We start from the raw sequence: 23361 nt of genomic DNA on the forward strand, positions 1-23361 counted from the left end.
TACTGTTACAGTGGAAAGAACAAGCAGGGTCAGCAGGAAATCTGAACTTGCACAGGAAACACGCAGTCTGTGTGTCACTAGAATCACTGGCATGATGGACAGCATAAGACCAGAAGTCCCCAAACACTAGAGAGCTCTTCTCCTCACTGCAGCTACTGCCGGAGCACCTTCCTAGTGCTGCACAGGAGCTGTTGCCTCCTCTCTTGGTTAGGAAGAAGTAGAGCATGGAGTGGGAGCAGGTCTGAGGTTTTGGTGAGGAAAAGGAGAGGGATGCAGTGCACTGGTGGCCTGTTTGGGAGAGTATGGCACTGAAGTCAACTCTCAGATTCCCCCATTGAAATACTGCTGCAAAGGTACCTATATGCCACAGATACAGGAGAGACATCTTGCGTAATTCTTAACTACCCCTTTTCCTCTTTTTACAACTGTCTTGTGCTCTTGCTTCATACTCCAAGACAGCCTGTATGAGCCTCCCATAGAAAATAAGGTTCTTACAATGCAGGAATTCAGTTAATGACTTGGTGGTCTTGTTGCATGTGCTCTTCCTTTCACTACACCTGATCTTGTGTGTTCAGATATCTGACCACATGAGACATTTCAATCTCTATTTAGACTGTATCTTTAGTCCTGTCCATACAGTCTGAGTTAGACTATATGGGAGTAGCTGAGACAGCGTGCAGGTTTTATTGTTTGTTTTTATTCTGCTTGGTGTGTTTTAGCTTCATCTGTTGACTTCATCTTTTGATGTGTTTATGGCCTAGTCCCAACTAGAAAAGCAGTAGATAGACTACAAGATTAAAGGGATGTAATGGTGTGGCCAATGCGTGCCTTTGAGCAGCGGTGCTGTATTGATACTCTGATGTAACTGATTAATTCTTGCCAGTATATTCCTTTAATCCTTGATGCAGCCTTTCCTACTAGATAAGGAACAACTAAAGAAAAATGTTTTCAGCGGTTCACTATAGTCTGCTGCTGGAATAAGTAGGACAGGATTTGGAATGTGACTTTGACCAGCTATCAGGCTCTCGCAGACTTAAACATCTATAAAAGTTCAGTGTTGTTCTTGGCTGCTGTGCATCTTTGAAGCATCCAAGACAATGTATTATTGTAATTAAAAAAAGTAAGGACAATCCTTTCCCCAGCAAACTGGCATCTCTGAATCTACCCACATATGCATGCAGCTCAAGAAATCCTGCCATTCCCACATACTGTGTGTTTGTAAGGTGTCTGCAAATATACAGTAGCAATTGGAAATGCAAAGAGTGGCTTCAAATCCATTTTGAGAAGGGCTGAGCAATACAGCAGCTTAAATGCTGGCAGCCATTAGTAACAAGCAAAGTCTGATACAACTGCTGTTGGTTCTGACCAACTGTAGGTGTTGAGAGGGGAATCCTGCTATAGCCATGACACAGTTAAGAGGTGTAAGTACTTGAGGAGTAGATTTAAACTTCTCCATCAGCTTTTTGTTAGGACACTCCTGGCTGTCTCTGAAGATGTGAAAATAAAGGCCAGTTCAGAGCAGCTTTCAGAAGATGAGTCTTCATCTCTAGTGCAAGCAGGCTTGGTCCAAAGCGTAGCATGAATTGGCAGACCTGAGCTTAAGAGAGCAGAAACAGACCTTTTGTACCTATGAAACACTAATGAAGAGTCTTGTTTCTTTCAGTCGTGCCCTGCTGCCATCGATGATGTCTTCAATTCAAAACTGAATGTGATTGGAGCAGTTGGCCTTGGCATTGCTGTAATAATGGTGAGTTTCCAGGGGTAGCCACACGGCTGAAGGGTGCTTACAGCAGAAGTATGTCGAACAGGACCTGGCATCGCACTCTACGAGCCCGTTCCACTAGTGGCAAGCAGTGGCAGGATCAGGGTGTGTGCTGCAGAGCCCTGAGGCGGTGTAGAGGTGGGGTGTCTTGGACCTCCCTGCTCCTGCTGTGGATTAGGATCTGCCTCCTTGTAGCTTTAGCAGGGGCGAAGTTGTATCAGTAGGGTGTGCGCATACAGGGCAAAGATGTGTTGGTCGTGTTGCTAGCCCGCTTCGTAATCCTAATACCTCTTGGTGATCCTTGCTTTTGTTTGCTTCTAACAATTGAAGACTCTTCTGGAGAACTGAAATAACAGTGCTAGTACAGAAATTTGCACTCTTGTGTGATTTCTATGGAGGAAAGTATGACATGGATGAAAATAATACTGGGATGATCAAAGATTTCTTGCAAGATATGGCAGGAGTTTATAGCTGTTGAAGTATTGGGCGTGAAGGGGATTCATGAGAATGGACTGAAATTTGGGAGTGGAGGTGCAGGGATATGAATTGCAGAATAAAGTTAATAGGGCTGGGCTGGGAAGTGCAGCTGTATTTGTCCCCATGTTGATAGAGGAATGTGCTTTTGTCCCTGACTTCTAATGAATTTGCTTTTTTTTCTTACAGATTTTCGGCATGATATTCAGTATGGTTCTCTGCTGTGCTATCCGCAAAAACAGAGAAATGGTCTAACAGCTAAAAACCCAAGACTTCTGCACTATAAAATCTTTGTCATTAACTTCAGCGTTCTGAAAGCATTTCTAAAGTTATATATTTGTTACCTTTTTAATGCTTTATTTGGTACTGATGTAGGTTTGCTTTTTGTTATAGGTTAAAATGATAAAGGTATATCTGACTCAAGACAAATATTGTACATAAAATATCTGACTTTCTTGAAACTTACATAATTTGGATGTAATTTATGTTGGAGACAATTTGATACTTAATAAAGAGTAAGATATATGTTTGTGGGGGAGAGGAGATCTTACTATGCTTATTAATCGTACTGTTTGATGCATAGCATGGTGTTGAACTTGCATAACAATGTTAAGTGTTAAATCACTATGGCTTTAGTATAAAGCAGGAAATAACTCCTGTGCCAGTGCTGTATTTGAAGGGAATTCCAAGGAATGGAAGACAACTGTCAGAACACGTTAGGGAAGCTGTTGTCATTCCTTGGTGTGTATGTGAGAACAAAAGCAGTTCTTAGTTGTATTCTTAAAATGTTACTGCTGTAACACTTTTACTGTCGTCTTCATACAGGGTGGCAGAGGATCACTGTCGTACTGGTGACATGTAGGCAGTGGTACTTTGATGCAAACAGGCTGGGCTTTACCCTGGAGCCAGCTGGGCTGTTTTGCATCAGCCTGTCTGCTGATGTTCCTCTGTCCCCTGGCATCTAATGTGGCCTCAGTCCCTTGGCAAGGCTTATTCCCCCAGTGTATGCTCAGGATTTTTCTCAGTGGCTGGCTTGGCTTTTTCTCCAAAGCCAGCGAAGTACAATCTCAAGGGCTTAGAGTATGTGTGCCAAATCTCAGGTTTCTAAGTGGAAAAAAACCAAAAGTTGCATGAGAAGCTACTGTACAGCTCTGCAGTTGCCACTAGCAGAAGTGGCTAGAGCTGTGGCTGTCCTGTTTCAGCAAAAATGAGTAAGGGAGGGAGCAGAGATGTTAATGTGGAACCCTAATGAATTACCATTTTGTCCTGTACTTCTACTCTAAATGGCTTTGAGGTTTTAGGGTTTTTTCTCTAAAATACTTTGTGGAGGCTACCTTTGGACTTGGATCCTTACCAGCAAGTTGATCTGCTATACCTGTGTCTGGTGTTCCTCCTACTGTATCTCAGCTGTGTTCCTAGCAGCTTCTGGTCTTTGTCCTCTAGTACCACAAATGTCTCTTAGTCCTTGTTCCCACCTTTCTCTTGAAAGGAGGCTGGTATTTATTCTGAGAAATTATCAGAATTGTTGGGGGTCAGGCTCTGGCTGTACTGTGGACTAATGCATGAATGTATTGCCCACCTTTTGTTACACCTTGTCACTTGTCTGAGGGGTCATGCAAACTACAGCGCTCCCCTGTAACGCGTTGCACTATTCTGTGTTAATGGGGCCTTCTTAAAAAAAAAGTCTGGATTTAAAAAAAAAAAATCAAATGGTAATCTTGCTTTTGTGTGTTTTACAGAGACTGGAATGACTCTGGAAAGGAGTTGATGTAATTTTCCTCCTTGGATATATGAGAGCCTGGAGGGGAAAAAAATCTAATCTTGAATGGGAATTTGAGACCTACCCTGTCTCTGAGCTCTGGCAGAACTGAGCAGCAGCATTTGTCAGCTGTGCCATTCTGAGCACAAGACTGAACCTGGCACCTGAAGGAGCTGGGGTGAATTGTCAACTGTAATGAAAGTTCACTCCTGACTTCAACTGCCCTGGGCTTTATTGCTCCACATTGGTGCGTGTGTTCAGGTTGCCAACATCAAACATGGCTGTAGTCCACAGTTGCAATGGGTTGTAACTAGGGTGGTGAGAGCTAAGCTGTAGGCTCGGCACCTCAGCTGATGAGATGGGTTTAGGTGACTGCTATGGGGGGAAGATCTCAAGCTGACATCCAGGTCAACTGAATGTCCAGAAGACTTATGCCTTCCACTGTTGTCACCTTCTACAAGAGCTGGATGGGGGCTTCCCGTGAGGTTGGTTTTACCTTGCAATGCTCCATGCCTCTGTGATGCCTGCCTCCTTCCCCCCATGTTTTCTGAAGTCCTACAGCCTGGTCTTCGGCCCTTCGTTTGAACATCCTATGTGTGTAGGTTGATGTTTTCTCAATAGATGGGTAAGTCTTTTATCAAAGAAGAAAGCTACTGTTCATTACTTACTGCTTTCCTTCTGGCAAGAATGCAAAACCTAGTTGCAGTCATCTGTAAGCTAGCCTGGAATGAATGCTTCTCAGTAATGACTATTGATGAGCTATATGATGCTTTACTTTACAAGTAGCAGTTGTGACGGAATTTCCTGGAGAATCTGGTTCTAAGCAATGGCAGCCCTAAGTCTGTAGTGCTGACTGTCCAAGCAGGGAGAGAGCTTTCCATCAAGTGAGGTCAGGATTGTCTTGAAGCTGGAGCAGAATGTGACTTACAAAGTAATACATAGAGGCTTGGGTGTACAAAAGTAGTAACTTTTTTCTGGGAAGCAGGTATAAGAGGATTACAATAATGAAGAGGAAACGCTGGGCCATCGGGGTGAGATTTTTTTTTTCCATTCATGTACTTGTGGCAGAAGTGACTAACAGTGGCGTAATGCTTGTGAAGGGAGGGAGAGTGCAGTGAGTCAGGGGACAGCAAGATCCCTGCTAGGGACGGCTCTGTCCTCATTCGGTTGGTCAGCAGAGAAGCAAATACTGAGTCTTAGAAAAAAAAAAAAAAAGAGTAGAGGTGGGATGTAATACCTGTTGGGGAGGAATAGACAGGATGAAGGAAAACATACAAAAGTAAAATACTTTTCTATGCTATCTTAGCATCCCCATCAGTAAACAGAAAGGTATAACTACATTAAGACCTTAGAGCCTGCCTGGAATGTGAGAAATCAGAAAGGACAAGGGCTTAAGCAGCTTTATTTACAGACACAAGAGGTTTCTTCATTAAATACAGGTGCTGCTAATCCTTTGCACTAAATTTGTTTAGCATAGCTATGTTTTATGGCCAAACATGACCTGATATATTGTAAATCTACAGGGGTTGCTTGTGGATAGCAAAGAGCTGTAGGATCAGAGCAGTCCTGGTCTAGATACTACGTTGAATTGCAATAGTAAAGGAATGATAACTGGTAGTGGGAATAAGTCCAGTGTTGGGCACTAACATAAAACAGTGCCTGTAATGCTGTTAGATTAGGTTATGCAAAGAGGTATGAGCTGACGTGCGTGGCGGAGCACAGGTCGCTGCTGGGTTTTGGCTTGTGTAAGTGGGGAAATACTAGTGGGCTGTGCACTGTACCGCTCCGAGGCTGCTGTCGGCTGTGCCCCTTGTCTGCTGCTGTGAGGAAAACAAGGGAGGGTAAAGCCAAACCACTAAAAGCTACGGCTATTTATATGTTGTAAGCTAGCCAAGGACAGGGGAAAAACAATAGAGCACATGGCAGAATGTGGGAATTTGCACAAGGAAACAGTGTATCTGTTGTTGAAAACTTGAGAAAATAAATGTTTGACTAAGGGGCAAGGACTTCACTGTATAAAGTTCTAAGGAAGGCTGGATTTGGCAATCTAGAAGGTAATTATGCAGAAAGATTTTTAGACTGTTTTTAGAAAATTTAGAATTTGCCTGCTTGAGGAACAGTCTGAAGCCAGCTGTGTGGTCAGCAGTGGCAGGAAAAGGTCTGTGGGAGCATGGAGAGCCAGGTTTTCCATGGGGACAGGGTTTATTGCTAGGAAATAGCATTCTTTACAGTGGAGCTGGGGAAGTAGTCTCTTTGGTTTTTTTTTGGCGGGGGGGGGGGACACAGCACATTGTTATGGTGCTGCTGTTGTCTTACAGGAGTCCTAGCACAAAGTACAAGGGAAAATGAAATGTGGAAAGGGTGCGGTGATGTGGGAGGAAGCTGGTAGTAGTGGAAAGAGGTGTGAGCCTCCCTGTAGAGGGAGTAAAGCTTACCCTCTCAGATGCTCTAAAAATCTGTCATACCACATTCTGACAACATTTTGGCGATTACTAAGCTTACTCATAAAGGGTGTTGAGAAAATGTATTTGCAGAAGGGGAGGATGTAGTTACCTGCAGTGTGACTTCAAAAATGGCTCCTAAAGGAATTGCTCCAGTGAGCAGAAAAGCCTGGATTTATTTTGGCAGGCTATGCTAGTCTGGAAGATACTTCACCCTCTCCACCCTTCAGGAGAAAAGAATATGAAGCGTACAGGCACTTCCTAAATCCAGTTGAAAAACAAAAATAGTGGAGATGTTTGTTGTGAGATTTTATAAGCCCAAGCAAACCTTACAGGAAAGCGGCTCAGAGCAACTGCTCTGCAGGGTGGGGCGAGGGGGACTAAAATCCCGGTGCTAAATGTGAGTCATGCAGTTTTCCTGGGGAATGTGCTGGGAAGTTCAGGCTGAGCCCTGCCCTGTCTCCTTGGAAGCTCTGAAGGCAGGAGCTTGCAAGCCTTCAGCTGTAGGCAACAATACAAGCATTGCAGGGATTGTATCTACTACAGCATGGCCTTTGCATCCCACTTTCTTGTTTTTTCACTGCCAGGAGGCTGGTAACATGAAGGCAAGCAGGGGTCTGAGCACCCTGGGAGGGTGCGGGTGTGCTGTGCAGCTGGGGAGCTGTGCCAGGGGCTTTGCAGCACAGTAAACAAGTCCAGGCAGCTGGTGGTGGTGCGGCCCATGTGGGACAGCCCGTGGCCCCCAGGGGTCTGGGGGATGCTGTCCCTGGGTGAGAGCTGATGCTCCAGCGAAGGAGCATGAGCACAGCTTGTGCTCCTCAGCATAGCCCAAGCTGGGTTTGTTGGGTTTCTATGTTTAGGGGGTGGTTTATGCCTATGGCCTCTGTGTAATTATGACTATTATAAAATAGCCACCTCTTCAGTTTCTGCCTGTTGGCAGCTCTGAGAAACGACCTAATTTGAACTGCCAGCAAGTGAGGACCTTGAACCCTATCAAAGTCACTTTTAAATGAACCTAGAACATCTAGACACTTGCCAGACTTCGCTGGCAATGGTAAAAATAGGTTAGTGAGGATTTTTCCACTGCTGGACACAGGCTTCCACATGCGTGGCTCCTACAAAATGAATCCACAAGGCAGCCATTCATGGCATGTTGAATGCTTCTCTTCTCTGGCTGCCTATTTGACGTTCAATAGATATTCAGGCTGTGGCTGAGAAGTAACCTTTTATGCTTTATTCTTAACACTGGCATTTAGTCCCTAACTCGTCATGCACTGGGCTACTGCAGTTCTGTCGCACCAGTGAAACTGCTCCCTTTGAAAGGTGAACATGGCAGGTCCTGCTGGGTAAAAGGAGTTTGTGTCTGAAGATGCTGCTCCGTGGCTGTGTACTGGCCAGGAAAAGGGTGGAGGGGAGCTGGGGAAATTACACCACAGGACAGGTTTTTCGGCTGATACAGCCTGATACGAGCTGCACCTTCAGCTTACACTGGTACCACCCCCGCTGATGGAAAGATGGGAGAGAGCTCAGCAGCCCCTTCCAAACCCACAGTCTCACCCTAGCATGGGGTTTGTAATTAAAAGAATAGCTTTAAATATCCTTGGTGCAGCTCTGCTGCTGGGCTTTCTTGGTCCTTCTCCTTTCTCAGTACCCTAGCAGGTGGTTATCCTGGCAGTGGAGGTGCAGGGCAGGGCGAGTTCCCAGGAGGGAGATGGACTTTTCAGTATTTTGGGTTACATCCCACCATCAGCAACAGAACAGAGGCAGAGGGGAGACAGGGCCAGCGTTCAGCAGATGTGATTCATGACTTGGTCTGCTTGCAGGCTATTCAGGGCACAGTGTGAATGCAGACAGATGTTAAAAGTGGCCGTGGGTGTTCAATAAAGTTACTGTTTTGCCTCTTCTTGTATGGGACCAGCCCCTCCTTGGCAGTTCTCTGTGACTTTATTCTGCACGACAGTGAAGACAGGAAAATCTGTGTTGGTCAGGGATGCCGTGTGGGGTCTGTCTCTGTTTTTCAGATGGAGCCCGGTCCTGTAAAGCCACCCAGCCATGCTGTGCTGTGGGGCCGGTTTGCTGCTCCATGCCACTCGGGCTGCCTTTGCCAGGCGTGTGAGTCCATGTCAGCCACTACCCTGTGCCTTTCTTTGCCTGGCTTTATTAGCGTGGTGAATTCACAAACATTTTTGTATCACTGGGTGAGCTGGGACCTATCTCATGCTTCAACAGCCAAGATGAAAAACTCAGCTGCCCTTCTGCATCCAGTCACACTTTCACTGCAGCCATCGTCGTATCTATTTTAGATGAGAAATTGCTGTATTTGCAGCGTGAGCCCCAAGAGCAGCTTCTCATCCTGCTTTCCGGTGCCACGAGGCAGCCCCCAGGAACCTCTGCTCTTACAGGGTGGCTGCTTTGTGTCATGGGAAGACCGGGATTTGTAGACCCTCAGCCATTAACATCAGCAAACCACCAACTGAATAAAATTATTTTAATTGTGGTTTTGCTTCTGTTTTCCTCCTCGATATTTTCCTAGAAGCCATGTAAGCATTCAGCTGTTATATGTGGCACAGAAGGGGACTTTTTCCCCTTTCTCTTACAGTCTGTGGCTGTAGCCTTTGCCTTCTGCACCAAACTGGAGGTTTTTGCATGCTCTTGAAATGAAACCAGGGTGACAAATAGGGTGTAAATATATGGGAGAGAGAAGACTGCATCAAGTACCACCCTCCTGATCATGCAAGTTGTGCTTTAATGGCAAGTGTGTGCAGTGAATGAGGGAGGCCTTTTCCCTGTAGAAGCTGAGAGGATGACATGCTGCTTGCTTTAATTTTTACACCAGAGGCTGTAAAAATCTCCAGGATGTGAGGACAGAGAATTCTCTTAAAGAGCATTAGGATCATAGGATCACAGAACAGTGCGATTTGGAAGGAACCTCAGGAGCAGGGTCAGCCATGAGGTTAGACCAGGTTACTCAGGGCTTCACCTAACCTGGTCCTGAAACCCTCCAAGGATGGTGTCATGGTTTAACCCCAGCTGCCAAGTAAGTACCATGCAGCTGTTCTCTCTCACACCCACATGCTGGTGGCATGGGGAGGAGAATCAGGAAAAAAGGTAAAACCCATGGGTTGAGATAAGAACAGCTTACTAATTGAAATGGAATGAAATATTATAATATTATACTAATAATTGTTATGAAAGTGAGACAACAAAAAGAGGAATGAAACCTAAGACAGACAAGTGGTGCACAATACAGTTGCTCATCATCTGCTGACTGATGCCCAGCCAGTCCCCAAGCAGCGACTGGCCCCTCCTGGGCAACTCCCCCAGTCTATACACCGAGCATGACATTCTGTGGTATGGAATATCCCCTTGGCTAGTTCAGGTCAGCTGTCCCGGCTCTGCTCCCTCCCGGCTTCTTGTGCACCTGCTCACTGGCAGAGCGTGGGAAGCTGAAAAGTCCCTGACTTGGAGTACGCACTGCTCAGCAACAGCAAAACATCAGTGTGCTATCAACAACATTCTCATATTAAATCAGAAAACCACAGCAAGGTACCAGCTACCAGCAAGAAAATTATCTGTATCCCAGCCAAAACTAGGAGAGATGGGAACTGCGCGGTCTCTTAGGGTGACGTGTTCCACTGCTGGGCTGTTGTCCTGATGAGAAAGTTTTTGCTTATGAGTTTGAACTTCTCTTGTTTTAACCTATGCCTGGTTTCTCACCACACACCATGGTGAGGAGCCCAACTCTTTGTCTTTTTGGTCATCTCCTCAGAAATACTGGCAGGCTGCCATTAGCCTCCCACCACAGGTTTCTCTTCTCCAGGTCAAACAGCCCTGTAACCCCAGCATCTTCTCACAGGGCACGTGCTCCATCCAGCATGCTGACCAGCTTGGTTGTCCTCCACCAACCTTGCTCCAGTTTGTCGGTGCCTTTCTGATACTGAGAGGGACACAAAACTGTGCGCAGCGTGTTGGATGCTCTCTAATGAGTGCTGAGAACCTGGGGGCAATCACTTCCCCTGACCCATTGATCAGGCTTCTGTTACTGCAGCCCAGGATGCTGTTGGCCTTCATCACTCCGGGACACACTCCCAGCTCATCCTCAGCTTGCCGCCTGCACAGCCCCCACCCCAACTCCCCCCAAGGACCTTTTCAGCAGAGCTGCTCCCCAGCCTGGCAGTCCCCACCCTGTACTCTTGCTGTGGGGTTATTCCTTCCCAGATGCAGGGTTTCACAACAATCTGTGTTGAATTTCATAAAGTCTCTGTTGGCCCATCCCTCTGGCCTGCCTGGCTCTCTGGATGACAGCTCTGCTCTCAAGCACACGGAGCGGTCCCCCTGCAAAGGTGAGGAGAGTGCACTCCATGGCTTCCATGGGATCATCGGTAAAGTTGTTGCACAGGCCAGTTCCCTGCAGATGCCTGCAGTGCCCCACTCACTACCGGCCTCCTGTCAAATGAGCATCCGTTTGCACATCTGGAAACTCGTCCTGGTTGTGGGCTACCCGAAGGTCTGTTTCTGACAGAAGCAAGTACGCTAAAGGCAGGGAAAATACTTCACCACTGTTGTGGGAAAATCTTCATGACTCATCTTCCACATAGAGCAGTTGCCTGGAAAAAAAAAGTCATTACAGCCATGGCTTTTGTTCTGCTGCTTTCTGGGAAGAGTCTCCCTTGGGACACTCGGGCCCATTAGTAGCCAAGGTTAGAACCACACTGATGAAGAACAATAAGCAGTTTCTTTGGTACTTTTGGGCTTTGTGAAGGACAGCGTGTCCATGCTCAGGGACTTTATTGTGGAAAAAAGAAACAAAACTGGTGGTGGAAGTGGGGCAGAAAGCTGAGCAACTAGTAAACGTGTCACTTGACAAGTTCTCATCAAGGACTGCTAATCCCACGTGTCAAGGTCCTCTAGAAAGACTAAACTACTTCTCTTTGCGAAGGCCAGCTTTGCTCCACCCTTGACTTGGCACTGCAATCACAGCTGATTTTTGCTGACAGCAATTCCCCTTCCTGAGCCTGTCAGCGTATCTAGTAAGCTGCTTCCTTTGCTTTTACAGCCATGTGGACACAAACAACTGCTTTCCTTCCCAGAGCAGCCAGTCCCTTGCTTCCTGCTGATGGCATCTCACCGTACCGTGAGAGGGGCTCTCCTCCCTCTGGCTGGGTGGCAAAAGTCCCATCTTACTCCTGGGGAAGATTTCTATTAAAAAGTTTCGTTTTCCCTTTGATAAGCATTTTGTTTTGCAATGCATGTCGCATTTATCGGTAAAATTAGCCTTGCAGCTGGTACGAGCTATTCCTCCATGCTTTTTGTGATCGACCCCTGTTATCAGCACCTTATCGTTGCCAGAGTTCAAGTGTCTGGGCTAAAACTTTCTGTGCTGCCTGCCTCAAGCTGAATGGGGGTTTTGTATGTCCTGAAATATCAGCAAACAGGGTTCAGTTATTGCCAACAATGAGCTTAGAGGAAAAAATGTTGTTTTGCCAATTTAAAAAAAAAAAATAAAGAAAATCTAGCAACCATTTAACTGAAGGACATCTGCTGTTTTGGAGGCAGTGCTTGGGTGTTGTGGATAGTTTCTGCTTTTTGTTAGAGAGGTGTGTATGGCTTTTTAGAAAGGAAAAGAGCACCAAAGTGTAAGCTTCTTGGAGACATCTTCATCTGTATAGTTCTGCTAGACCTGGAGATGCAGATGCCAAAATCCTTGGGCACCTAAGTGCATCCCCGGGACTAACCATGCAAAGGTTGCAAGCTTCACCTACACCTACCCCACACGCACCTAAAATCTGTAGATAGTCATCAGGCTTTTCCTGGGAAAAATCGCTGTGCCATAATGCAAACCAAATTTTCTCAGCCTGGTCAGAGCTGAGTTGGGTGGATCCTGCCTCCCGCCTCAGGCTGCCCTGGGGAGGAGGGAGCCTCACCTGCCCTCCTGGCATGGTCTCTTCTCTGTGAGAAGGTCTTTCCTAGATGCTTATGGACATTTATGGTGCACCTGAAGGATGTGACATGGTGTAAATACTCCAGAGGTAAATTTTCTCAAGGACACAGCAGGAGGAAGGGCCCTTTTATAAAACAGGCTCCCCCAGGAGCCCCTTCTTTGCCCGGGGAATGCAAACCATCCTCCACACCCATCTCTAGGTAAGTGCCCAAATTACTTCTTCATGTGCTATCAGTTGCACGCTGGGTGGAGGACACCAGGCTTTCTCAGCCCTCTAGAGGCTCTGGCTCACCCCAGCCCACGGCACGCCTCTGTTATGAGCTTCACGCGGGAGGAACCCGTACTCTTTTGGAGGGAAACCACGATAAGCTAAAACCTGAAAGCATCAGACCTGGCACTGCCGACCTGTAGGCTGCCACAAAGCACCCAGGTTACTGAAATGTGTCCCGAGGTACCAGTCCTTCAGGCACACCTGCAGACAGCCCTCTGCTCCGGTTTGCTGCCTCTGGCGGGACAACACCCTGCAAACTCGCTGCTTTAATGCAGATTCACCCAGTCTTCTCCCCGGCCACCCCCAGGCTTCACAACGAAACACAAACAGTAGGTATCTAGCAAGACTTACAGCAAGGCTTGTCCTCAGCCAAGGCTGCAAGTGAAGAAAAGATAAAAGACAGCCCTGGGGGGGAAGGGTTAACCTGCCTTAACCTCCCCCAGTGCTCCCAGCCTCTCCTGGCTGGAAGTCACCCAGTGCCCAGGCACTGCCCCAGCCCAGGATGCTTTGCTCTGGGGTCTTTCGGAGCTGGGCCACCAAGGAGACAGGCTTCTTGGATCCTTACTGGCATCCACAGCATCCAGCTATTCATCTCGGGTGTATCTGCTGTGTAAAACCTATTGATCTAGTTTCGGGTGCCCTGGTAGGCAGCCTTGAAGTTTTATCTCTGGTCTGCCCTCCTGGTTAACTGGTTTATATTAATTCTCTCAGCTTGATACTAAATACTCCGTGGCAGACTGCACAGGACCGCACTGTAAAACTCGCTGTCTTGGGTGTGTTGCCAGGTTCCTGTAGAAACTGCAAATGACACAACAGCGAGATGTGCCAGATGATGCAGAAACATCTTGCTGTGCTGCAGCTATGAGAGCAGGTTTTCTCATGCCCACACCTTCATTGCTGTCCTGTGTTGCAATATGCAGGACAGCTTGATGCTCGGCCAGATGCATGGCTTTGAAGCTCAGTGGTTGTGGAACTTCTTAGAGCTGGAGGGAGAGAGAGCAGTTCCAAAAGTGTCTGTGCATTTTACACTATGACCTCTTTTATAAAGAAATACTTAGCACAGCCTGGCCTCTGCATCCCCAGGGTGGCACAGGGACGGTTATGCTCCACCCTTTGAGACCTTTTTGATTTTCCTTGGTTTTTTTCAGCAGAAAAGTGTAAAATCCCAGAGTAGCCAGTGCCCACCTTCTTTGTGCCAGTCCTCAAAGCTACCAGGCAGCAATGGAGCTGGAGGCAATTCCCCAAAATCCTGGGGGACAGTACCAGGCACTGTAACCCTGAGTGGGTGAGTAGGGGCTGAGGACACCACGTTCTCCTTCCACCCCTGCTCCCCTCTCTCGCATCATTTCAAAATAAAGTAGTAAATCACTCCCCGTGTCTGCTAGAAGCAGCGTGGGAAGCTTCCCCCTGGAGTCATGTGCTGTGACCTGGAGCAGGATGATGGCAGCGCAGAGAACTAGGTGAGACTTGCATCAGGCGAAGCGAGGCTGAAGAGAGGGGCTGGGAAAGTAAGGGAAGGGAGAAAAACTAGGGATGGAGGAAAGGGTCAGCACTAGAAACAGAGTGGGGAAGGCAAATGCAGGGCACAGGTATAAGGATAATGATGAGCAAGAACAAATAGTTGTGGGGAATGTCAGGAACTGGTAGTATCTGGGAGAAAATGTAATAGCCTGGGTACACAGGAGATCAGACTGAAAGATGCAGAGGGCTCCTCTAGCTTGGGATGCTGGCTCTACAAATAGTCTGTCAGCTGGCTCTTTAGCTCAAACGATGAAATCAAATACTCCAACCTTCTGATGATCATTACGTGGCAGTATGACCTCACAGCATGAACTGTCGCTTTTGCCATTTATTTAACCACAACAGAAAGAACAACCAAGAGCAGAGAATGAATGACATTGACTGCAATCTGGGTCATGCTAGTATGAAAAGTATGGAGGAAACCTCTAACTCATGTGCACACACATCACCATATAGATCTGCAGGATCTGTGCAGGAGCTTAGAGGCTCTAATGAACTGGAACTCAATGAAGAGACAGAATGGTCTTGGGATGAAGATACATCAATGTTGTCCTGCTTCAGGTTTAAGGTGATGTTGGGCAAGTCACACAGTTGGGCTCTTTCTGTATTCCTGATTTTCTGACTTTACTAGGTAAACTCCAGAGCAAATGCTCTGAAAACCAGCTTTCACTAAGGCCAATTCTGCCGAATAGGTCACCGCCAAAAGCAGCAAAAGGATCCTCCAAATCCCTGTAGGAATTGGTGACCTTCCTCCGGGCTGGAGGGAAGCACCTTACTTCTGGTGTAGTTCATTTTTCGCAGATGTAAATAAAAGTACTTTTATTTTTGCTGAGGTGCTGGGTCCACATGGCAACTGCTGAAGTCTGTAAAAGCCATGGACTACAAACCCAAGATTTTGCCTCCTGAAGGATGATGCCTCTACTGTCTCAGTCCATTGCCAGTACCTGTTTCTGAACTTAAACATTTTGTGCCTGAGCACCCAAGCTGTAAACCAAGGATATAGAAAAGAATTGTAATAATGCCTTCTGTTCCTGCAGGGTGTTACGTGAATACTGCCATGCTTGTACTGGCAAACGGTACTGATGAACGTCATCAAAATGCCACATGGAAATTATTAACTACTCAGCGAAGAATTAAGATTATATGAAGTAAATATGGTCTCAGTCACACACTGGCTGAAAAGACTAAAAAAATCCAAATTACTACCTACCTACTCACTGGCTGAGACAGAGGCTCTGAGCTAAAAATAGTTTTTAATTACAAGATCACATATGCATAGGCACAAAAGAGGCTAAATAAAAGTTGCACCTTCCTAGCAGCATTTCCTAATTTTTGAATGCTCAGCTCTTATCAACTGAAAAAAATTCTGCATTTTTTCAGGTGAAACATTTACACTCTTTAAAGTGCTGTTCTACCCACTAAGAAGTGGCTGTGCAATGCTCTGTTACTCCTGTCCCTCACTGGCTGCACATCAGCTACGCTCTGTGTAAAGGCTCAAAGCTGGGTTTTGTTTCCCGCCTGCCAGCTCTGTTTCAAGCAGGATGTTTTCCATTTTGTATGCAATTGTCAGTAAAAAAGTCCTGGAGAATTCCACGCGTGCCTCTGCACCCTCTCCAGATAGCAGCTCCTTTTTATGTTAGTGAAAATATGTTGTGGCTAGTTTTGTGCAAATAGCTTTGAGGGCAAAAGGTGCTCCTGAACCAGGAACTTGATTTAGCTGATGATGCGTGGGCTCAGAGTGCCTTGCTCCTTTTCCCCTGGCTAGGTTGGGTTTTACAGAGCCAAGAAGTTAAACAGAAACGACTCTTAGATTTTATTTGGCAGCATCGCATTTATATTGTCACATTCCAGTGCAGAACAGGGAGTTCTCCCTTCTCCTCCTCCTCTTTATTTTAATTATTACCTGTCCTTGCAGTCCCTCAGCCTGGGCGGGATGGAGGGAAGGCGTTGCTCTAGATCGGATCCAGCTCGCTTATTTACCAGGAACTTTACCGACGGGAGGAGTCTTGCCCACCAGACTGGAACCCGCTCAGGCACCAGAGCAAATGCTCTGAAAACCAGCTTTCACTAAGGCCAATTCTGCCGAATAGGTCACCACCAAAAGCAGCAAAAGGATCCTCCAAATCCCTGTAGGAATTGGCGACCTTCCTCCGGGCTGGAGGGAAGCACCTGACTTCTGGTGTAGCTCATTTTTCACAGATGTCATCACCTTCCTCTCGAAAAGGCCAGCAATATTGCCAGAGACCCTCTACTTTAAAACAGCCAAGGGCATCTACTAGTAGAGGAACGATGCTGCTGTATCTCCCGCGGAGTCTGAACCCGCACCCACGGGTGCCCTGTCCCCAACCAGGCTGGCTCAGGCTTGGGGCAGAAGCTATTTCATTTCAGACGGAACCAAGTCAGAAAGGAGTGAAGCCTGTTTCTCGCTGCACTCCTCATCTGTAGCCACTTTGACCAGGAGGTGCTGCAGAGGGATGCAGCTGGGCTTGCAGAGCGGGCACTGACAGCAACGCGGGGGTCCCGCCAGCCTCTCCCCCTGCTCACCAGCGTCCTACTACATGTTAGAGCAAGCAGCACTGGCGCCCTTCCTGCGCCTCCTCCCTGTCTCTTCCCGCTTCACTGTCTCTTTTCCACCTTTAGTCAGTTGCTTTGCAGCCACTGGAGATGCACGTTCCCGCAAGTATTACTCACTCGCCCCCCATGTAGAGGCTTTCCTGTGGGGGCAGCCCGCGCTGCAGGGCAAGCCTCCTCCTCTACAGGGAGATGGGGATTCCCTTTCCCTTTCCTTCCTTTGTGTAGGCAAAGTTTAAAATAGTGTTTTAAATCGCTGGAATGACTCAGTAGAGCAGCTCTGGCAGGGTGGGGAGCCAAGTATTGGGGGTGAAAAAAGAAAAAAAAAAAAAAAAAGGCATTGACTTTTGCTTTATGATATATGGGCTGCCATTCAGTCTTCAGTACACAAAGGGCTTTTCTTCCCGAGCCATTAACTAAATGAATCAGCAGAGGACATCCCTCCAGATGCGTGCTGGGCAGTGTTTCTCTGGAGTCACACCTCACTCGTACTCCACAGGCTGGGAGGTCACGTATTCCTCTGCCTCTACAGGAACATCACACAACGGGAAGGTGCTTTTCAAAATGGAAGGTTGCTGTAAAAATAACCCATGACTCTTCTGCAGAGAACTGCAAACAGAAATTATGAGAAATAGTTTCAGCCTTTGTTGTTGCAAACGGAGCAAGCGCAAACAGCCGAGCCGGCAGAACAGGCTGCCACCGTGCGTGGGATGGCAGAGAGCAGCCTGCAGCTTCCCCGCGCCAGCTCAGGCTGGTGGCAGCAGCTGGGCGAGCGTCAGCTCCACGGAGGGTGTTTGTGCTGCAGTGACGAGGGCACCTCCACTGCAAGGTGGAGCCGGTGGGCATGGGGTACCGCTCCCCGTGGGGGCCTGGCGAGCTGGCCAGGGCATGCTCCAGCCAGCCCAGCAGCCCCTCAGCAGAGCACAGAGCCTGCGCTTGGGGTGCAGACCCCCTCCCAATACGGCTCTTTGAGTAAACCAGATTTTGGCTCCTTCTTCCCAACAGAAGCTCGAATTAAGCAGGTGCCCAGAAGCCACTGGCTTACAAGAAGGGTTCCTGAAGTGCTCCTCAGCGAAATGCAAAGATGACCTCAGAGGTCGGGTGTGTAGTCTCTCACCATGCCAATCTCAGCATGAAAAACCAAGATATAAAAGGTGACTGGCAGCCCCTGGCCCCGGCTCACCCCTCCGCCAGCACAGACTGCTGCAGGACAGCCAGGTAGCCCGAAGCCCACTGGTCACTCGTGGCATGAAAGTGCAGGGGGGCAGCTGGAGGAGATGCCAGGCAGCAGGGGCACTGGCAGCAGGGATGTTGCATGGACACAAACACATTTCTAATGAACTGGAGTTGCTCGTGGACTCAGGATACCCATCACTGCTCGAACACGGTCACACAACATGCCTTTTCACATCTGTTTCTCCTCCCCATTTCTTAATATTCTCTCCCATTGCTGCTCTTTTCTTTCTCTGACCTTCTCCCACCAGTTTCTGCACAGGCTCTCTTCACTCTCCATTACCATGAATGGCAATGTTTTGATTTTATGACACCTTCTGGAGCTGCACATGGCACGAGGAAGAGCCTGGGCACAAATGGAAGATGCTGAGCCTTTGCCCCAGCCCCCAGGCAGGCAGGTGAGACTTCACGCAGGAACACGCAAGGCTGCCTGGCCCTCAAAAAATCCCAAGCCAAAAAAACCCAACCACCCAGCTTCCCCAAGCAGCTGTGTGGAGGAGAACCAGCCATGTGATTTCCCTGTTAAAGGGGGAAAGGCAAGGATGAAATCATCTTCCCGCAGAAGAAAGGGAAACCGGTTTCCTTCCCAAAAACTGCATGGAGGCTTGTGCCTCAGCCCCTCTGCTGCGGCAGGGATCACTGGCGGAGTGGGGCTCCCTCCCTGCCCCAGGACCAGAAGGCAAGGTGGACCCAAGAGGTACACTTTTGCAGGTGAAAGGGGCTGCAGCTTTCTCTCTTATCCACACTTTGCTCAAACTTCCTGAAAAGAAACCAAGGGAGGAACTTCACCTCCTTGTTCTAGGTGCTGTAAAAACATACAGTGAGCACAGAGGGCACAAGTATCCCAAGGGGATAGCTTATATGCCTGTATGTAACTGGATCCTTAAAGCTTCTGGCTATTTACAGCTGCCTTGCCATAAAATCAAACACTTTCCTGCAGTTCACATCTCCGGCGACAACCCTTAGCAGGCTGCTATCACAACCCTGGTCTCTCTGAAGCTGTTGGCTTAATGGTCAGGATCGACCATCCCTTGTCTGGTGGGATCATGCAGATGGGGGCACGTGGGGGACACAAGAAGACGTAAGCAATGTGTCCTGGACTCCCTCAGTATTGGTTTTGATGACTTACATTGTGTGTCTTATGCTGTGCAATCTCATCTGGCAGATGTATTATCAGTTCCGAAGGTATGATTATCATTAAGCTAAATGAGGTATCACAGGTGTTTTCCATGCTTGTCAGCATTTAGCTATGAAGATGCATAGCACTGTCACATAATGGATTTGGGGTTTATTTTTTATTTGCGATGCATTGTTCTTGTGCTTAGCACAGCCATTCAAAGAAAAATCAACTTTTACCATTCAGCAAGAGATTATTTTCTTACGCGATTTGTAGCAATCTTTGTAATAAGCAATGCAAAAAATACCTTGGGAATTTCAACTGCTGAACTGAATAAATGTTGATAGTTTCTAATGTATCCTGCTTTACAGAAACTAAGAAGCCTGTAAGAAAAGAGTTCTCCTTTTGACTAAAACAGAAGAGTTAGTTCATGAGGTTTTATGTGCTCTCACCACATAACACAGGACTTGTTTGTAGAAAATAATGTCTACTGGCTGGCTAAGGCACATAGGAAAAGGTTAATGTACCAAATTTACCTGTTTATACATCAGCTGTTTAGAAGTAGCAGAAGATGGACCATTTAATTATGTTAAAATATGCAATACAGTGGATAGATATGCATATGTGTGTGCACGATTGTACTGTTCAGCTGAACGGTCACGTTTTGGGTAACCAGACAAAACCTTACAGTTGCTTTCCTTCAGTGGAAACAATATCCTCGCTCTCATTTCCAGTCTTACAACAATGGTGCTGAATTAGTCCGACACAAAAACACACACCCACAATTTGGCTTTCCACCTTATAAAACCTCTTCATTAATTAGGAAAAAACCCACGGTAATACTTGGTAACACACAGAGCTATGTCCATTTGAAATCAGTCTGACTTGCTTCAAAATTCTGCTTACTTGGCTTGGTGCTTCTGGCTATGAAGGCGGAGATGCCACAGTCAGAAAGCCATGACATTTTGAATTTTGATCCTGCCATCCTAACAAAGTGAGCCTTCTGGAGACTCGACATGCAAAGGAAATACCCACTAAAAGCACGCTGGGGCCTAAACCCAAGGTGTCTGCACAACATATACGCAATTCCACTGAAAGTAAGTTGGAGCAGGGGGAATGGCACAAGGAGATTAAGGAGGGATGCGATTCCAAGATACTTCTGCAGTGTGTGTTGCAGGTGTAATTGAGAAGGTCACACAACTATGCAAGCCTCTGCACCTTGGTGGGCGACCTGGCACATGATCAAGGGCTGTTGCTGCTTCTGCCAGTGGCAGCACTGGCTTAAAAAAAAAAAAAAAAAAAAAAAAAAAAAAAGTCTGATACCTGCAGAGTAGATTAACCTTGGTTTAGCTCCCACAAAGTCAATGGAACACAGAAGGGATGAATCTGGCCAGCTGCATTCTCTCAGGCACCCACCTCTTCCTCCAGCTGTTAACAGCAGTATGAAAGAAATCTCAGTTCAAAACTTCCAGCCCAGTCCAGTTGAACCTGGCAAGTTTAAGGTACAAGTATGGAAATGAAACAAACCATTCCCCTTGGCAACCATTCCCAGAGAAGCCCACATTTTATCTAAAAGCTTGAACATAAAAGATTTTCCATTTCAATAACTTGACTGCGCTCATTTAACCCCCCAATTTTTTGAAATTGTATCACACAGCACTTAGTGATCCTGAATGTCCAAATGACATTTTTATGGGAAATGTCATGAGCAGAATATGCCAGCTGGCTGCACAATTCTGCCACCAGACAATATCTAAAAGGCTTATTTCTGAAAATAAGTTTTTCGAAAAATTATTATTTTCTTTACTGTAGGAGAAGGGGAAGGTAGGGGCACACAAGTTGGCATTCCGTTGTTGGTTTTGTCCTCTCCATCTCCTGGAAAGGTTGGTTTACAGCCCTAGCTATGAAGAATTCTGCTGTCATCACCACTAAGAGTTTTCAAAGCATACTTGTAATTGCAATAAAAATTCCTATTCACACCTCTTGGAAATACTGGTTCAGGTTGTTCAGCTGTGGATGAGTGAAACAAGTGTGAACTAATGCACGTTCCCTACCAATTCTTTAGCTTGTTACAGACAAGAATAAACTTTTCCTCTAGGAAATGGAAATTCCAGAAGCTCTACACAAATCTGCAGATTCATGATATAATCTGTCCCTGACTATACTGCTTAGTCTTCAGCAGTCTTCTGCCACTGCCAGAGATGAAACCGTGTTTTACAATATACAGGAGAAAGAAAAAGGAGAGGAGGAGCAGCATTCAGCTCCTGACAGACACTCTTTATGACTAGACTACAAAGAAATTGAAACAAAAGACCTGGTAACACTTCATTTCACAAGGTACAGAAGGGGCACCCAGATCACTGTAAATGTAAGAATTATTCAGGCCTTGCCTGCGTCCAAATGACAGTGGAAAGACTTGGGGATAAACACAGAAAGTATCAAAGGAAATACACCTCCAGCACCCTACAACATCATGGTCTTTCCTCACAAGGACAGGGTGGGAGCCTAACATACCTTTTAGCCACTCATATGATACATCCCACACTTTCAGGTGGTTAGAGCTCATTTGGGAACCACAGTTCCTAGAGACTGCAGCCATTTATGTACCAGAGTGAATAATCTCTTCACTTGAGTCCTCTGCCAGTGCTGCTGCCTGGTTTGAAAGATGTATTTTTCTCTTGTTTCCCAGGCTGACAGTCCCAGGTAAAGCAGAAGCTGAGACTATCAAGCCAAGATCACTTGCTCTACTGAACTGCTCCTGCTAACCCTGCAGTGTGATATTCCCACAGTAAGATTTGAGGAATGTGATAGAAAAGCCACAGTTATGAAACATCCCATCGGATTTAACTGCAACACATCCTAACAGCATGCAGATGTAAACGCAAGGCTCACCCGCATTAACCAAAAACCAGCAGAGAGCTTAACCCCTTCTGAAATAACCGAGCCACCTCAGCAATAAACTGCTGGGTCAGACCCAGAGATGATAGCCAAGTAACTCAATTAAGTGGTACCCACTAAATACTTAAGCTATCAAACTAATTCACAAGAAAATTTTAATGCAATCCTCCGACATTCACACCCATCTACAATTCAAATGGGATGCTAAGCCAATTAATAACCGATAAGGATCTGGTTTCACTACCACCATTTATAGTTACCGTTTTGCTGCCATTTCTTGTTAGAGTTTTGTACTGAAACAAGGCTAGTAAACACCAAACCAATGGTAGACTCCAACACCGCTTCTTTCCCTGTCTGGAGTCCCTAAAATTAGGTGTAGTTGCTGGAGTTCCACCCCCTGTTTTGCATATGTCTTATTCTTCCGTGGCTCTATTCCCATGTGTTTCAGGATACCAGCCATACCTTCTGACTCTTGCATCATCTGGAATTTCCACCTACCCATGGGACTCTGGTGCCTGTCAGCTCTTTCCTGTCCATGTGCTCCATAAGTTTAGAATTCATTAAGAAGAATCAAGTCAGGAGATTTGCAAAAACCACAAAGCAGAAGCTTTTATTGATTGAAATTTCCCTGCTTCCTTCCTCAGCGGGAAAATAATCATGTCAACAAGAAAAAAAATACAATCCAAAAAAAGAAACCAAAAAGTGCTTCTGTTGCAAATACTATTATTCTCATCTCTTTTTATCTCTTCTTGTTGTGCAGAGTTTAAAATGGCAACATTTCCTCTTCCTTTGTTTTCTTGTCAGAGTGCAGCAGCATCAGCCATTAGTTTCCTCTTTAATTTCTGAAGAAAAAACAGATTCATAAGAAAATGTATCTCACAAGACACAGAAAATCTTTAATTTTTGCAAATGCTTTGTATTGCAAAACTAGACACACAAAAACAATATTTAAGGCATATGACACCCTTTCAACAAATCCAGAGAAAGGTAATTTTGTTTTCATAATGAAAGTCTGAAAATGGAAATCCAAACAGAAGGCTCTCCTTCCTCCTTCCCTATCCCTTCTTGCTCAAGAAGTTCTGCTTTGAAGTAGAAGTGTCTATGCCTCTGGAAACCTCAGAAATAATCTGTCCTGTGTAGCCATTCAGCTCTGTCTGACACCTGATATCTTTGCCACCATTTGACTGACCTCTAAGTCCCCATTTCTAAAAAACAATGGCTCCAAGAACTAGGTATAGGAAAATGGGACCCATCTTGACAGCAGCCCGGGGGTGGAGGAGGTGGGGTGGAGGAGGTGGGGTGGAAATGTCCCATTCCCATTCATGCCAGTTTGGATCCTTCATTCAGAGAAGCTACTGCTGTCTTGGAACTCC

At 46.4% G+C, this 23361-nt stretch overlaps 2 protein-coding genes across 2 annotated transcripts in view; one reads left to right on the forward strand and one right to left on the reverse strand.

Moving 5' to 3' along the window:
* Positions 1–2774, forward strand: part of CD9 (CD9 molecule) — a 19580-nt gene extending 16806 nt beyond the window's left edge. Inside the window, exons 7-8 of the mRNA XM_080391443.1 lie at positions 1664–1747; positions 2426–2774. Of these exons, the coding sequence (XP_080247569.1) occupies positions 1664–1747; positions 2426–2491 (150 nt within the window). The 3' untranslated portion in view covers positions 2492–2774. The remainder of the gene's footprint in view (positions 1–1663; positions 1748–2425) is intronic.
* LOC308065530 (uncharacterized protein) overlaps positions 2607–23361 on the reverse strand; it is a 38913-nt gene continuing 18158 nt past the window's right edge. The window contains exon 10 of the mRNA XM_080391597.1: positions 2607–22830. Coding sequence (XP_080247723.1) covers positions 22805–22830 — 26 coding nt within the window. The 3' untranslated portion in view covers positions 2607–22804. The remainder of the gene's footprint in view (positions 22831–23361) is intronic.

The sequence above is a fragment of the Falco punctatus genome, assembly GCF_963210335.1.
Source record: "Falco punctatus genome assembly, chromosome: 6".
In the NCBI taxonomy this organism is placed as follows: domain Eukaryota; kingdom Metazoa; phylum Chordata; class Aves; order Falconiformes; family Falconidae; genus Falco; species Falco punctatus.